Below are 18158 nucleotides of genomic sequence, written 5' to 3' on the forward strand. Positions count from 1 at the left end.
ACCTCAGGCATAATTCAAAATGTCTAATTCCAACTATGACCACCTCAGGCATAACTTTAAATGTCTAATCCAAATATAAACACATCATACATAACTTTAAATGTTCAATACAACTATAAACACCTCAGGCATAACTTAAAATGTCTAATTCAGCTATTACAACCTCGGGTACAACTTTAAATCATCTCAAAGACTATGGTAAAATATGATAAAACAAAATATTCCACTAGGAATGATTAATGACTCCACTATTCAATATTCTCACAGAACAATAACTAGTATCAACATGTTCTACTATTACTACACTACTTATTTAATTAGTTCTATTGTAATTTTTATAATTCATTGCTAATTTTTTTGCTATTGTATAATGATTTGTTTTATTTTTCAGCTATTACCGGTAAGTCTCAAATAGCAAACAGATAAGTATAGCTCACAATTGTATATGTAGTTTATTATATATAAGATATATATACAAATGTGTAAAGTGAAACAATAAGCATGCCTTATGTCTACAGAAGAGGTGGAAGATACCAAAAGGACATACAAACTCGTTAGTCATGTAGACTGGCAATGCCGTGGCAAACATCTTTTTTCAGAAATAAAGTCGAGCAACAGTATACAAAATACTTTATATTATTTCATGCGCTGTTTTCTATATTAACGTTCATTGGAGATGCACAAAGCAGAAATGTTTAAAACATATCTCATATAATAACCCAAACTGTTGAAGTTATGTCCATAGAGAACGTTCATCAATATGAATATACCGACATAACGTCAGCTTGTTTGAGGATGATTAAACCACGGTTTATTTACATATTTTAAATGTATAAAGTGACAAATTACACAAATATCACATTTCAATATTTTGCATTATTGATGACTATACTTTTCAATAACCTGACATAACAAACTGTCATAATAAAATGTTCTTATATGTCAATACTACTTATTCAATAAATTCCCTTTAAAATGGGTGCAATGCATTGCTGAATTGGTTGTTGTATGCTGTATTTTATAATTATGTATTAGATTTTTTTTTCGGCCAGTAAGTGTCAAGTAGCAAAGATATAAGTATAGCGTACAATTATATATGCAATTCACAATATAATGTTTTCGATGCATTGATGGTAGTAGAATAGTTGAATAAAAATATAAATCTATCATTGAAATAATATAATTATCAAAGACGTGCGTCAATGTATGAATTATGACTAATACTAAATCATTAATCTGATAGAACAAGCTGTCATCCCAACATGTTCTGCAATTACTTTGCTAAATATTACATTAATTCCATTGTAATTTTAATAAATCTTTGATAAATGGTATGCTCTATGTTATTATTTTTTTTTCAGCCTGTAAGTGTCTAATAACAAACAGATAAGTATAGCGTACAATTATATATGCAATGTATCAAACTATACTAATATATGTATATACACAGGTGTTACTACAGTAGTATAATATGTCTAAAATGAGTAAAATGTCTAATCCAACTATAAACACCTCCGGCATAACTTAATATGTCTTATCTAACCATAAACAACTCAGGCATAATTGTAAAATGTATAATCCAACTACAAACACATCAGGCATAACTAAAAATGTATAATCCAGCTATAAACACCTCAGGCATAAATTAAAAAAGTCTAATCCAACTACAAAAACACACCAGGCAAAACTATAAATGTCTAATCCAACTATCAACACTTCAGGCATAACTTAAATGTCTAATCCAACTATAAACACCTTAGACATAACTTAAAATGTCTAATCCAACTATAAACACTTTAGACATAACTTAAAATGTCTAATCCAACTATAAACACCTTAGACATAACTTAAAATGTCTAGTCCAAATATACACACATCAGGAATATTTTTAAATGTCTAATCCAACTAAAATCACCTCAGGCATAACTGTGAAATGTCTAATTCAACTATAAAAACACCTCATGTATAACTGTAAAATATCTAATCCAACTATGACACCTCAGACATAACTGTAAAATATCTTATCCAACTATAAACACCTTAGACATAACTTTGAATGTCTAATCCAATTATTAACACCTCCGACAAAACATTAAATGTATAATCCAACTATAAACACCTTAGACATAACTTAAAATGTCTTATCCAGCTATAACTTTAAATCTTCTCAAAGACTATGATAAAACAAAATATCACAAATGGGATGATTAATGACCTCACTATTCAATATTCTCACGAACAATTATATATGCAATTCACAATGTAAGGTTTCCGATGCATTGATGGTAGTAGAATAGTTGAATAAAAATATAAATCTATCATTGAAATAATATAATTATCAAAGACGTGCGTCAATGTATGAATTATGACTAATACTAAATCATTAATCTGATAGAACAAGCTGTCATCCCAACATGTGCTGCGATCACTTTGCTAAATATTACATCAATTCCATTGTAATTTTAATAAATCTTTGCCAAATGGTATGCTCTATGTTATTAATTTTTTTTCAGCTTGTAAGTGTCTAATAACAAACAGATAAGTATAGCGTACAATTATATATGCAATGTATCAAATAATACTAATATATGTATATACACAGGTGTTACTACAGTAGTATAATAAAACAATAAGCATACATTTTAAAGAGAAGGAAGTAGAGAAGGTGTTTTCATATTGGTTGGTATCTGTGTTTTTTTTTTTAAATTACCAATTATTGTTGAAGATTATGAAAAACACCATGTTTAATCTTAAATGACTATTGTCATCTTGTTACGGCAACCTGCATAAATAAGCAAACGCTTCGAGCTTAAAAAATATATCCTGAATATCATAATCATTTCATACCATTTCACAATTTGATTATAATATTCAAGACATAATTTAAAGCTCGAAGCGGGTGCTTATTCATTCAGGTTGGTGGAAACCTAAATGTAGGGTTTACGCTAACAATATTGACAGTAACCTAACGTCACAATATTGCGGATTTTCATCTTGTTCTTTATGATACCTCTCAATTAATTGATTTTTCCCCCCAAAAAAAGAATAGTGTGCTCCGGACTATGCAGCAACTACTCGTCAATAGGTTGTCGTTACCTGAAAAAGTAAAAGCAATTGATGTATATATGTTCAAGATCATATGAGTATACGTATACTCGTACGGTCCGATTATATGCGTACGGTCGGACCGTATTAGTATACGCGTATGGGCCAGTACGAGCTGGCAATTCATGTTTTTGGATTATATGGTTTAAATTTAAACAAACATTCACCACAATCATATCGACAAACTTATAATTTCTGAATTGAAAAAAACATAATGGCAATTTAGGTTGTTATTTATTATAAAACCTAACATAACTCTATGGAGAAAATAAACATAACACATATCAGTGTTAAATGTTGAATCAAGTACTTTCAGTATTTTATTATCATATGATGAGAAAAATGGCGGCAGTTTTATATATTATGCATTTCCATTATAATTTTGACTTTATAAAAACACACACACACCCGGCTTAGACATTGTATACGTCCGTAGCGCTTTTTTTAATAGCACTAACGTGTGATTGATAAGGCGGAATAATAAGACATACTTGTTATGTTTTGACTACAGTGATTTGGATATAATTTACCAGTGGGCATCATTAGAAACAAGACACATAAAAAAAGTTGATACACTCAATGTGTTGTGTTATCCCTAAAAGAGAAAACAATACGGTTTGAAATACCATTTACCTTTTATTAGGAAGATATAAATGTTCACCATTGTCATTTTTTATATGTTTGCTTCGTTTGAATAGCTCTCACATTAAAGTAGACCAAGTTTCATCTAAGTAAAATATGAGCAAAAAATAAGCATTTAAAGCAATATGCTTAACTTTATTTAATCAAATTGATAAACTGATATTTGGTGAAGACTTGTTTTATGTATCGGGATTATCCTAAGTTATTCTTCAGATTTCAAACTTTTATCTTTTTTTTCTTGTTCAGTTATCCGTAAGTATTATGTACCAAACAGATAAGTATAATTTTATAAATTCACAAAAACATAAAGAATGAATGGATAACAGAAAGTAAATGTTGCGTGTGGTGTTGTTAAATTATGGAAAAATATTAATCAAGTTCTAAAAATTAAAGAAATAATTATGTAAAGGTTATATAACCCATTCCTAAAAAGGAAGCAATGCGATAATTTGACTTTTGTTTTTAAAGAATAACATCATTTGGAGATGATTAACCATATAGCACAAGTACAAGGTTTTTGGCATGCATGGCGTCTGCACAATTTATATTCCATACACATCAGACATGTGTCAGGGGCATTACTTAAACAAGTAACAATTAAAATTACCTAAACAAGTAATGTTGAAAACGAGGCTAATTTAAATATAACTTATATAAGTTATTTTATTGAATATTATTTCTATAGGTGTCCAAGAATACAGATTTTACTAGCTGTAAATAATTTTCACAGCTATTTGGTTATTTTTCCCTTGATATATAATAACTAATTCTTCAGAAACACTAATTAACTTTCCGACGCACTTATCTTTCATACCGACGCTTCTGGGTCAAAGATTGGTCTCTTGGGACTATTAAATTATCATTTTCCTCTATAATCTGTAAGGTAGACTGATATTAATATATAGATACTTGTGAATTACTTAAGACCTGAAGTTATTTATAATTAGTAACCTAAATCAATTACATATGTGCCTTAGATAAGTGTTATTGCTATTTTTTTCAAAAATATTTAAAATAACTTATTCAAGTAATATTTTTGTCATTATTTTCAAAGTAACCCTTTAACTCTATACTCCTCTCAAATCTGATAAATTCTTCATTTTATGATATAAAATGTTGTTTAAAATCATGAAAACTACATTTAGTCAATGTTTCTATTGAAAATTAAATAACTCTATTAAGTAATTTTATTATTTTTAAAATAGAAAATTACTTATATAAGTAATTAAAAAAAATAACTTGTTTAAGTAACGCCCCTGACTGTCAGACCAGTCATTTTAATTATAAATATTAAATAGTTTGTAAAACTAGGGTCTATATAGCTACTTTATCATACTCTGTACAATACTATAATTAACCAAATTTTAATGTAGACAACACGTGTTTCGTGTTTACTAAGCTATAATACTGGTGTGCTGTATGACTTACCACTTGTTTAATGACATGGCTTGTTGTTCTTTTCTCTATTTCTACCTTTTATGATACCTTTATTTTAATATATAATCATCGATCACAACGATTGAATATGCATTCATACCCAAAACGAGGGATCACACCGATATTAGAGCTTCCAAATAAAATAAAAAGTGAGGTAGTCTTTCAAAGATTATCATCCAAATCACTTTTGTCAAACTATTAAAACAAATGTATGATATTGTCTATGTTTTTAAAACAATAAATGACAATGTCCCTAATTTAATTCGATACTTAAATGTCCATGTATGATGTATAACTGTCTTTGTGTACACCATGTTCGTCCTTTAGTCCTTTACATGATGTAATACGAGAATAATATTATTGACAATTTCAACATATCAATTATCATAACCGTCTATCAGTAAGTGTCACCTACCAAGCCATAAGTATTAATTGTTATATGAAAGATATGACAAAAGGCAGTTTGTTTAGAAAAATATAAAGATGTGTATTTGTATGTTGGAATATTCAACTTGATAATTAATTAAAATACCGAACAATGCGTGGATAAAATAATCAGATTTACTACGCCTAAAAGAAAAATTCTTTAACAAGAAAAAAGAAATCAAAAAGAAATATTGTCAATGAGACAGCTTTCAGGGAGAAACGTTCTGACATTATCAGAGGTTTATAAATTGACAATACGTAGGCATACTGCTTTAAGTAATTGGCACTATAATACCGTATTGTGAGATAAACATATCTAATATGTAAAGTTATGTAAAAATGAAAACTATAGCTGATAAGTTGGATAGGTAGGTCCGAGTGACATGTTTTACATAATATGGTATTTTCTCATTTTAGATGTCCCTGTGGAGGGTAAGTACTGCAGATAAAAGTTCCGATCAATATGTTTCTTTAATGACTTAGCGGAATATATTATGAAATAGTCATACAAAGACAGAGATCGTTAATCCTAAATGTATAAGTATCACACGTAAACGAATATTGACTTATTTTAATTTGTCAAGTTTGATTATAACAAGAAAAATGTTACTCTGCATTCTTTAATCTAATGACAAAACGGGTCAACAGAATGTCCAAAGAATTGCCTTTTGCTTCATAATTCCTTTTTTTAACTTGCGTTTAAAACAGAGGAAGAATGAAGAAATCATTTCACTTGTGTTACAAAGAGATGAATACTGACTTGCTTGGTCCGTTTCTGTGTGTGTTGCGTTTTGGTGTTGTGTCGTTGTTCTCCTCTTGTATTTAATGCGTTTCCCTCGGTTTTGGTTTGTTACCCCGATTTTGTTTTTTGTCCATTGATTTATGAGTTTTGAACAGCGGTATACTACTGTTGCCTTTATTTATGCGTACAGTTATGTCCGTTACATGTTTTCGAAGGACACAAATAGTTTAGTTAGTTCATATAGCTGTGTATGACATTGTGTTTTCTACTTGAAAGTATTAGTTAGTTATAATACCGGATACATACTCATCAAACACATACTATTTCAGCGCATACTGTAAATATCTACTCGATATATTAATCAAAATAAAGAACTGTCATGAACTCTTTGATAAATGGTCAGTCGTACCACTAGTACAATGGAAGTTATGCAGTTAATATTGAAAGTTGAATACATTGGCAGCGTTATTTTGTATGACTGTTTTAAAAAAAATTAATCGAAAGCAAACATAATCACAACTATTTACTGATCTAAATCAAAACATAGTGCAAGAAAATATAGATGAACCAACAAGACATTTGAAAACTGTATATTAACAAAGATCTAAGCAGAACATGTCCCACACCGCTAACAAATAAGTTAAGTTTAACTTGTAATTTGCACCAAAAAGCTAAATGCATTCCATCTAAATAGCACGACTTCACATTTATAACAGATGAAATACTCATGTATTTTTGGATAGCAAATACTACGATTAAGATGCATTCATTAAAATAACAACAATCATTATTTACTTTATTTTTGCAGAACAATGGACTTAATCAAGGAAATCAAATAACAAATACAGAAATTGGACTACAACACTCCTCAAATGCAACTATAGTGGAAAACAACCTGAACTGATTTCTTTTGTCTTTGTTATATTGAATTTTGCTATGAGTCTGATAAATAAATGCTTGGCAAATACTGTACTACAATGTTGTTCAAACCACAAACGAGTAATGTCACACGTGTACCATCACAAACATTATTCACACTTTTCTTATTTGTTATTTTAAATTATGATAACATCATACACTATAATTGCGGAGACATATATTAGTTTGAATTAGCTACTGTTACTACATGTAACTTGCTATCAAGGGTACCAGGATTATAATTTAGTACACCAGACGCATGTTTCGTCTACATAGGACTCATCAGTGACGCTCATATCAAAATATTTATAAAACCAAACTGATAATTGTTACACATTTAAAGTAAATGTGTTAGTTGCCGTTTTTAGAAATATAACACCAATTCTTCAAACTGATTTCCCTTTTCTTATACTATAATACTAATTACTATTATTTTAACTGTATACCTGTAACGATTTATGAGTAGAAGTGGGGTTCGTGTTGGATATTCTCTGGTTTTCTATGTTGCGTCATGAGTACTATTGTTTGTCTGTTAGTCTTTTCATTTTAAGCCATGGCGTTGTCAGTTTGTTTTAGATTTATGAGTTTGACTGTCCTTTTGGTATCGTTCGTCCCTCTTTTAGACACAAACAAACAACATAATAAAGACGATGAACGTAACTTTCATGTATTGTCGATCATAGTATTTTTAATGCTATATAAAGTCATCTGATAATAATCATTGGCAGGAACAGAATAAATTCGGAATGATGTAATATTTACCTGTCAGTCACTCAATCCTTGATAACGTCATGATATTTCTTGTCAAAATGGTACTTTTTTTTTTATCACAAACATGCATCGCAATTACGCGCCTATACATACATGTTTCTGAATGAAGACAATGTCAAGACAATTTTTTCGATATGTCACCGAACAATTTAGTCAACGCACTTTGATATTTGTATTGATGCGCACTGTCAAGCAGAGCTAAACATCAAATACAGAATTATAGGATTAAGTAAAATGATTTATCGGAATGCAACATTTTGTTTGTTGAAAGCACGAATGCGAGGTAACTCAGATGTGCATTGTCTAAAAGCTTTGGTTTCATTAAAATTATATAACACGTTGATTTAAAAAACAAATGAGTATGTTTCTTATACTTGAATACTATAACACGTTATTAAGATGATAAACATCGTCAGTACGCAAAAGTCTATATTTCAAGACCATCGTGTTTTATTTGTGAAGTGGAAACGGATTATTTATCAACAAGTTATTGATACCTTCCGATGAACTTAAAAAACTAGAGGCTCTAAAGAGCCTGTGTCGCTCAACCTTGGTCTTTATGAATATTAAACAAAGGAAGAGGATGGATTCATGACAAAATTGTGTTTCGGTGATAGTTTTTGTACATCTTACTTTACTGATCATTCTTGCTTCTTAAAATTATCTCTATCTATATTGAACTTGGCCCAATAGTTTCGGTGAAAAATGTTAGAAAAAATTTACAAATTTTATTAAAATTGTTAAACATTGACTATAAAGGACAATAACTCCATAGGGACCATTTCAGTCATGCTGACTAATTTGTAAATCTTACTTTGCTGAACATTATTGCTGTTTACAGTTTATCTCTATCTATAATAGTATTCAAGATAATAACCAAATACAGCAAAATTTCCTTAAAACTAACAATTCAGGATCAGCAACCCAACAACGGGTTGTTCGATTCATCCGAAAATTTCAGAGCAGATAAATCTTAACCTGATAAACATCTTTACTCCAGATCTGCTCTAAATGCTTTGGTTTTTATGTTTTAAGCCAAAAACTGCATTTTACCCTTATGTTCTATTTTTAGCGATGGCGGCAATTTTGGTTAGTTGGCCGGGTCACCGCACACATTTATGAAACTACATACCCCAAAGATGGTAGTGGCCAAGTTTGGATTTATTTGGCCAAGCAGGTTCAGAGGAAAAGATTTTTGTAAAAAAATTACTAAGATTTACGAAAAAATGGTTAAAAATTGACTATAAAGGGCAATAACTCCTACACAGGTCAAATGACCATTGTGGTCATTGTGACTTATTTGTAAATCTTATTTTGCTGAACATTATTGCTGTGTACAGTTTATCTCTATTTATAATGATATTCAAGATAATAACCAAAAACAGCAAAATTTCGTTTAAATTACTAATTCTGGGGCGGCATCCCAAAACTGGGTTGTCAGATTCATCAGAAAATGACAAGGCAGGTAGATATTGACCTGATTAACAGTTTCACCCCTGTCAGATTTACTATAAATGCTTTGGTTTTTGAGTTATAAGCCAAAAACTGCATTTTACCCCAGATTCTATTTTTAGCCATGGCAGCAATATTGATTGGATGGCCTGGTCACTGGACACATTTTTGAAACTACATACCCCAAAGATGGTTGTGGCCAAGTTTGGATTGATTTTGCCAAGTAGTTTCAGAGGAGAATATTTTTGTAAAAGATAACTAAGATTTAGGAAAAATGGTTAAAAAATGACTATAAAGGGCAATAACTCCTAAAGGGGTCAACTGACCATTTCGGTCATGTTGACTTATTTGTAAATCTTACTTTGCTAAACATTATTGCTGTTTACAGTTTATCTCTATCTATAATAATATTCAAGATAATAACAAAAAACAGCAAAATTTCCTTAAAATTACTAATTCAGGGGCAGCAACCCAACAACAGGTTATCCGACTTATCTGAAAATTCCAGGGCAGATAGATTTTGACCTGTTTAACAATTTTACCCCTTGTCAGATTTGCTCTAAATGCTTTAATTTTTTGATTTATAAGCCAAAAACTGCATTATACCCCTATGTTCTATTTTTTGCCATGGCGGCCATCTTGGATGGTTGGCCGGGTCACCGAACACATTTTTTAAACTAAATACCCCAATGATGGTTATGGCCAAGTTTAATGTAATTTGGCCCAGTAGTTTCAGAGGAGAAGATTTTTATAAAAGTTAACGACGCCAGACGACGACCGACGACGGACGACGGACGCCAAGTGATGGGAAAAGCTCACTTGACCCTTTGGGCCAGGTGAGCTAAAAAAGGACGAGACGTTCTTTGATATACCCCTGTTTCATCAACTTTCTGCTCAGACACTGGTGACGTTTTACAAAGTCTGAGTAGAAGCTGCAAGCTCTTCAATACCGAATAAGTTAGGAAGTGTATATTCCTTTACGATTTTTTTTCTCAGTACCGTTTATTTTATAAAGGGACGTAACACCACTATTGACCGTGTATGAGATAAGCTCCGCCTCCCTACTAAGTTAATATCAAATATACACGGTCTCCACGAGGGCGCTTTTAACCAATCACATTTCTAGAAATGTATAGGAGGTAAGATTAATATTTCATATGCAGGTGAAGTTGTACTAAATAAACAAATAGTTTTATATCTTAAAGGAAATATATTATTTTTTTTACTATAATAAAAGACAAGTTCAAACTGTTTATACCAACCTCATGTATATGACCTAGTATTATGTTTTTGCCTGGTTTTTATTCGTTAGCTGACTATCCTTGATCATATTTTTAAGTCGTAAAACCGTATGAAAAGTGAAGTTAAGACAGTTACCATTACAGAAAAGAAGATGCGGCATGATTGCCAATGAGACAACGTTTATTCTGTGTTATACATATGTGGAGTTAAAAATGAACAGCTCTTACAATATATTACAAAGTATTAAGTATCCCTTTTTTCCTAATGAAATTCGTATGCACCACGATATTTTTCAATTTCGCGAACACAATAGAGTATGAAAAAAATAATGACATAGTTTTACATCTTTAATGTGCACTTTTCTAGTCAAAAACTATCACAATGTCGTTTATTTATTTCTCTGTATTTCGATGCCATAAAAGGGAGTAATTGGTCTGAATCATCTCAGTTTGTTAATGTCGCCGCAAAAGGACTTGATTATTATTTAATATAATCATTTATTTTATGAAGATCGCATTGGCTCACCCCGTTCATATTTATTGGTCACTTTAAACCTTGGTATATTTATTCTTGGAAATACCATGGAGAACAAAATTACTGTTTCTTGTTTTTAAAATGAAAACATCATTTTCAAAATTGACAAGAAAGTTGACTTTTTGTGAGGGTATAGTTGGATTGTATGTCACTACTGTTATTTTTAATTATAAAAGGGCAAATATAAAAAAAACCAGCTGTTACAGGAAAGATAACATCCTTGTCAACCAAATACATGTCATTTAAGGAATAACAGTACTGTAGTTGAAGAGTTGCCACCGTCAATTGTAGATTTGGCGGTCGCAAATGCAGTTTTACTGGCGACGCGTAGCGGAGACAGTAAAACGGAGATTTGCGACCGTCAAATCAAAATTGACGGTGGCAACTCTTCAACTACAGTACTGTTATTCCGATTCTAATGCATTACAAAAAGAAAAAATACGAAAAAAACTTGATAAAATGTCTAAATTTGTCAAATAAAAAAAAATCCGCGAAACTTTATGAATGATTTTGGCATAAAGACGTCATGGCTGAACGTGACGTCATACAAACAAAAACTTACAAACTGGAGGTTCTTACGTTACCTGTACGCTTCAAATTCGGATAAAATTACATTAAAACGGTCTTTTCGAGGTAGGTGTTGTTTTATTTCCGATTATAAAGTAGTAATCGGACATTTGTTGATACATCAATTCAAAATGGTGGGTCTCTCCTTAGTTACGCCTGGTAAACTGTGGATTTGACGGCAACTTTTAGCCAATGAAAAATGTTGTTACATAAAGATTGCATAAGAATCATTAGTATAGTTTTTTGTGCTGTGCAGAGCTCATGATGTTGAAGGTTCACACGCCACTTTTGAGTTGGTAAGTTGTGAGTCACCATAGATGAAAATATAGAATGATATAAGGGATGCTTATTATTAGGTTTGGAATGAAATTTTTTAGATTATATTGAAAATAATTTCAAATTTCATTGATTTTAAAAAAAAATAAATAGTCAATTACCATAGAACAGCATTAACCTATCTGCGCACAATGTCAATTCAAAATCAATAAAAAATGAAATGTATATCAATGTCAGAAAGACAAACAAAACATTGAATAAAATGCAGCCATAAATAAATAGTGGAAAAGGGTAAATGAAACAAATTTTGCTGTAATGTATGCAGTATAAATGCAGAATGGAAATATATTTTACAAAATTATTGCACAAAGAAGTGGATCTGCATAGTCATTATTAACACTTAAAATATATAAAAAAAAACAAACATTACAAATTAAATCAACAAGTCAAATTAACACGAAAGTACGATTTGAGAGTACTCACAGTTACCGAAATGTACAAAATGTAATTTAAGTCAAAACCAATTAATGATAAAAGACAATATTGCAGCAAGGAATAAATTCAACTAGAACGCATCCCAGTGATTTAGTATTTTAACGTTTTAGACGGTCAGAGAAGACATGTCTTTTGTAATACAATCATATATTAAACAATTGTCTAAAAATCATGTCTCGATGTGTGATATTTATTTTCAATCGCCAATGAAGTAAATCGATTTAATTATATCGAATCTGTTTACAAAAGCTTCATACTTTATTGTTTGCTATCCTCATATGTATCATGTAGACTTATTTCTCTGTTTTATATTTGGCAAATATCAAAGTAACATCAACCGCTAAACCATTGTCATTGAAAACATATTTTTAGCAGATACTGTTAACTAAGACTGTAAAACAGGTTCATTTAAATCTATAAGTTAATTTTATTATAAATAATAGATTAAAACAGCAGTCGTGACGAAGAACACACCACTTTTTCTTATGTAAAGTTTGTTTTTGAATTGATATTTTGTCTTCTCATGTTGTTCTGTTACATGGCATGTCTTCATGATAAGCTTTACCGCAAGTCAAAAATTCAAAGTGTCATTGTAATAGAGACATGGCTCTTAGGTATCTTGTATGAACATATGATTTCATGAATACGCTTCAAAGTTTTAGTTAGTATGTGTCATTGGTGAAGCATATGAAACCAAATATTATTGGTAAATGATAAAATTTTTATGGTATTTCATCTTTAGACAAACATGTACACAATAAGGTGTATTTAAATTAATCTATTTTACCAGTCCTAAATAGAATGTAGATCGAATGAGATAACTAAATTTTCAGCTTGCTGGCACACAAGGCCAAGCTTCGCGAGAAGACATGCCACTAAGACATTTCTACTCACAAGGATGACATTGGAATATAAATATGGTCACTTCCTTAAGGTTCAACTAGCAGTAAATCCTAGCAAAAGTAGGGCGTTAATTTTGATGTCAAGGGGAATATACGGTGTACATTACAACTCAAACCACTCAGCCACTGAGGCGTCCACCGTTGATCGCAAACACTGTAATTATTATCATTTTTGTGTAACAAAAGGAGCAAAAATACGTTTCAAAATTTAAATGGGTAGAAGAAGGAGAAAAAACACAAAAATCTCCTAGGGTTTAAAAAAAGCTAGGCAAAGAAGAAAAACAAATTTACGGCGCGCAGAGACAAAGACGGGATGATGCATACACATTATACAGAAATACTTAATATTGAAAAAGAGTTTCATGAAGAAATCTATAAAGGTTCAAATCTCAATGAAATTTTTATAAAAGATTATGTTGTGATTACAGTATGTGGTCATGTCCTAACAGATAAATATAAGCGATAGAATGGAAGGTTTATTAAGCACTTACAAATGCACAGATTCATTAATCAATGAAACTTAACAAAGCCTCAGGAATTGAAGTGTAGAATTCTATAGAACTTTATGAAAACATCTTAAAGAGTTTGCAGTCAAACCTTTTAATCTCTCATTTGATAAAGGGGAGATAACAAATTCATAAAAATTAGGAGTTATTTCCGTTTACATTAAAATAAATGGTCCTCTCAGTTTAGACACGTATAAACCAATAACATTATTGAATGTTGACACACAATTAGTTGCTTATTCACTTGCTCAAATGATCATCAAAATATTACCACAAATTATTCATGGAGATCAAAACGGGTATGTTAAAAACAGATACATAGGATATGTAGAGTACGCCGGTTAGGTACAATCAAACATAACATGCATAAGTCAAGAAAGTTCCGAATGGTCGGGGATTCCCTTAGAGTTAATATAGACGGCCAAGCTGACAGTGTTCCCTGATCGTAGGAGCCTGGAATTCGGTGCTGTACACAGACCCGTGTGACTCTCAGCCTAAGAATACTCAGCGACACTCTTTGGTAAGTCATATATATCTATTAGTATACTTAAGTCACTACCATTATCTTGCGGCAAATTTTTCAAATTTTGGAAAAGTTTTATTTAAAGAGATACATGTATATGTAAAAAGTAAGATGTATTATTCACTTTGTACTGTGCGAAAAACATATACATTATATTTAATACAATTTTTGTTGTTTTCAGTAGTCCAGTGACATTGAGACCCCCTCCCCCTTCTCCCCAGTTACTATATTTTGATAAGATACATCAGATGTTCTGATGTTTCCGTTTTGATATAGTATTTATATCCTTTATCTTTGTATATTCCCTGTAAGGGTACATCAGATGTTTCTGATGCGTATTGACATATTCTATTTCCTTGAGCTAGAGAGTAGAGAGGACAACTTACCATAGAAGATTTGAAATTACTTGAAGGTATTCCTAACAACATATGGGACCCTATGGTTGACGAAGGAGCAATTGTTGTGGAACCACTGGAACGTACCAAAAAGGACATAGATCCAAAGCAAAGAGTTCGTGATTTAGAGGAGCAAATGAGTGGCATGAATGCCGTAATCAAACAACGAATGCAAGAAAAGCAAGTAGCGCTTCAAGAAATGCACATCAAATGCAAACTATGCAAGATGATTTTGAAAAAAGATTTAATGATCAAAATGCAAAGTTTCAGAAATGCATTGAGCACATGGAATATGACCATAAAGAACATACAGACGCAATGTCAGTAGATTTTGAGAAAACAGAAAATGATATGCGTGAAGAAATCAGGATTAGGGACAACAAAATGAAACAAGCAGATGAAATGAGAATTACCACTGAGAGAATTGAGAAGCTATTTCCGTCCGGAATTTACAGTTAACAAGAGGACAGGAAACCATTAATAACTGCATTGAAGTCAAGCCCTGGATATACTGCAAAAAGTAATTTACAAGACAGGAGTGAAAAGAGAGTTGAAGGACCATCTGCTCCAAAGTTGGCAACTTATGATGGAAAAACAGATAGGCGACCTTATTTTCTTCAGTTAAGTCAGATTGCCAACAGATACAAACGGACATCACAACACAGGCTTGATACATTGGTAGAATGTCTGAGGGACAAGGCACTGAAATTCTACAGCGTGAAAGCCAAAGGAATACAGGAAGATTATGACAAACTCTGCAACAAGTTGAATGAACGTTTTGAAAGACGGGATCTACCTAATATCATCAGGAGACAGTTGCAGGACTTGGAACAGGACCAAGATGAGACACTTGAGGAATACACAGAAAGAGCACAAGAAATGGCAACATATGGGTATCCTGATACACAAGAGGCGTTTGTAGAAATTGTAGCCATAAATGCATTCCTGAAAGGATGTCTAGACAAAAAGGCAGCCCTCACAGCAATGGACAAGAATCACACTACATTAGATGAGTCAATGCAGTATGTGAAAAGTGCCATAACTAACCAAAGAACTATCCTTGGAGCTAAAAGAGTCGGGTGAAAAGGGTTACATTTGATGACGAAAAAGAAGAAATTCCAGCAAATTCAGACCTTGTGAAATGTGAAATTTGCTGATCTGGAAAATAACCCATCCATTGTCAATTTGGACAAACGTCACCACCTCGACAGTTCCCAAATTCACCCGTGAACAACATGGGAGGCGGCAACAGAGACACAAACTGTTTTAGCTGTGGTAAACCAGGACATTTTGCAAAAGATTGTAGAAGTAGAAGTAGAAGCAACTCACCTGGTGGGAATCGGTCAAGGTCACCATCACCAAGCAGACAGTTAAACTGCCTCTACGTATATCTACATCATATGCAGAACTCTGTCAGATACCTGTATAACAAATACTAAATTATAGTTACTATGCACAGACTTATATAGTACTTACAATCTATCAATCGGAGACAAAAATATTATAAAGACTCTGAAAAGTATTTATCAAGTTAACATTTTACTCATTTACTCTCGTACTCATTCTGCTCAAATATGCGGCATTCAATACGTTTATATTTACACTATTTATTCTCAGGCTTAAATTATGTAGCTCAGATGTAAATCAATAATGTGCCTGTTATAAAAGTTACGTTAACTTTTTAAATAGTTTACAACATTCATTCACCAATCACACGATACACATTCTTACTACGAATTCATGCTAAAATGGAAAGTTACTCATGCGTGAAATACTGATTAATCCGGTTATAAAATTATAATGAAAGTAAGATAAAGACAGAATATCTAAAGAGATAAGTAAGCAAAATGACCTGAAACAATCGTGGAATTCCTCCAATACAAATGATACAAAATCGGAAACAGCAAATAAAGTAAATGAAACGTCTGTTCGGTTTGAACATCAATCCACAATTCAGTATAGACTTAATATAAATAAACCGCCAAAAGATATATAACCAATGAAATAGCAGAAAGTGTGCGGTCAAATCAAGCGTAAAACACTGACCATCAGAATAGTAGAAGTGAGTAACAATCAAGGCCAAACTAGTCAATCGGCAAAGTCGGTAAATATAAAATACGAATAGTACCACTCATAATTAATTACAATCCGTAATTATCTATTTGAAAACGAAAACACAAATATGCATTAGGAATAAAATCATCTTTATTTAAAGTAAATTCAAATAGGAAATAAAATATAAATTACAAAATCATATCAGTATTTATTCAATCATGAATAAATACACGCTAGCACATACTCCTACCTGATCTGAAATGACGTCCCGTCATTTGCTCTGTGGAGTTTTAACAATATCTAAAATCGTCTTTGCTGTTTTTGTTTGTAGATCTTCAAATAAGTTGGTTTCTGCTAATGACGTAATACACTGGATCCTCTGGTACCAAACTAGCTGAATGCGATGTATCATACTTACCTGAACGCATCCAAGCTGGTTGTCTTCTTTCCCTGGTAGACCGTCTAATAGTCGGAGAAGATGACGACGAACTGTCTTCAGGTGGATTTTCCTGCTCTTCTATGTCATTTCTACTATCTAAAGCGCTTCCCTGTTCTTCTTCGGAATCTGTCTCATCAACTGTCGTAACTGAATCAGCCTGAGAAAGGGCGTCCCCATCAGATCCTGAAGCTTCTGTCTCTTATACCTCATTTTGCTCTTCTTGCTTTGGGTTACTGTCATCATCAGCATCTGAATGTACAATGACCAATTCAACGGACTCCTCATCAGAAGATTCATTCTGTCTGTATTCCTGAATTGGTACTGGTCTATCGGGTATCATTGTAGGTGGTACTTCTGTTGGCTTTCTTTTTCTTTGTATTGGTACTGGTTTGCTCTTTTCATTATACTCTTGTGTTTCTGTGATGCATCCTACAGGTAGAAAATGGTTCCTGTGCACATTTCGCTTCTTTCCACCGCCATGTTCTTTTTTAACTGTATAAACTGGAATGTCTTTGTTTGGCTAATCAAGAACACGGTAAGAATCCTTTTCCCATTTGTCAGAGAGCTTATGTCGTCCTTTAAATTCGTTGATTCGTACTAGTACTCTGTCTCCCTTCTGTATAGTTGCATCACGAACCTTAGTATCATAACCTCCTTTCCGTTTCAACTGAGCTTTCTTTGACATTTCTGCTGCAGCCTTGTGTGCATACTCTAGTCTATCTTTGAGGTTG

The 18158-nt window shown here is 32.0% G+C and overlaps 1 protein-coding gene across 1 annotated transcript in view; it reads left to right on the forward strand.

Annotated features, from left to right (window-relative positions):
- The window catches only part of LOC134717556 (E3 ubiquitin-protein ligase TRIM71-like), a 30712-nt gene extending 15917 nt beyond the window's left edge, over window positions 1-14795 (forward strand). Inside the window, exons 3-6 of the mRNA XM_063580045.1 lie at window positions 392-400; window positions 1362-1364; window positions 6028-6042; window positions 14720-14795. Coding sequence (XP_063436115.1) covers window positions 392-400; window positions 1362-1364; window positions 6028-6042; window positions 14720-14795 — 103 coding nt within the window. The remainder of the gene's footprint in view (window positions 1-391; window positions 401-1361; window positions 1365-6027; window positions 6043-14719) is intronic.
- The last annotated feature ends 3363 nt before the right edge of the window (window positions 14796-18158 follow it).

The sequence above is a fragment of the Mytilus trossulus genome, chromosome 5 (genome assembly GCF_036588685.1).
Source record: "Mytilus trossulus isolate FHL-02 chromosome 5, PNRI_Mtr1.1.1.hap1, whole genome shotgun sequence".
Taxonomy (NCBI): Eukaryota; Metazoa; Mollusca; class Bivalvia; order Mytilida; family Mytilidae; genus Mytilus; species Mytilus trossulus.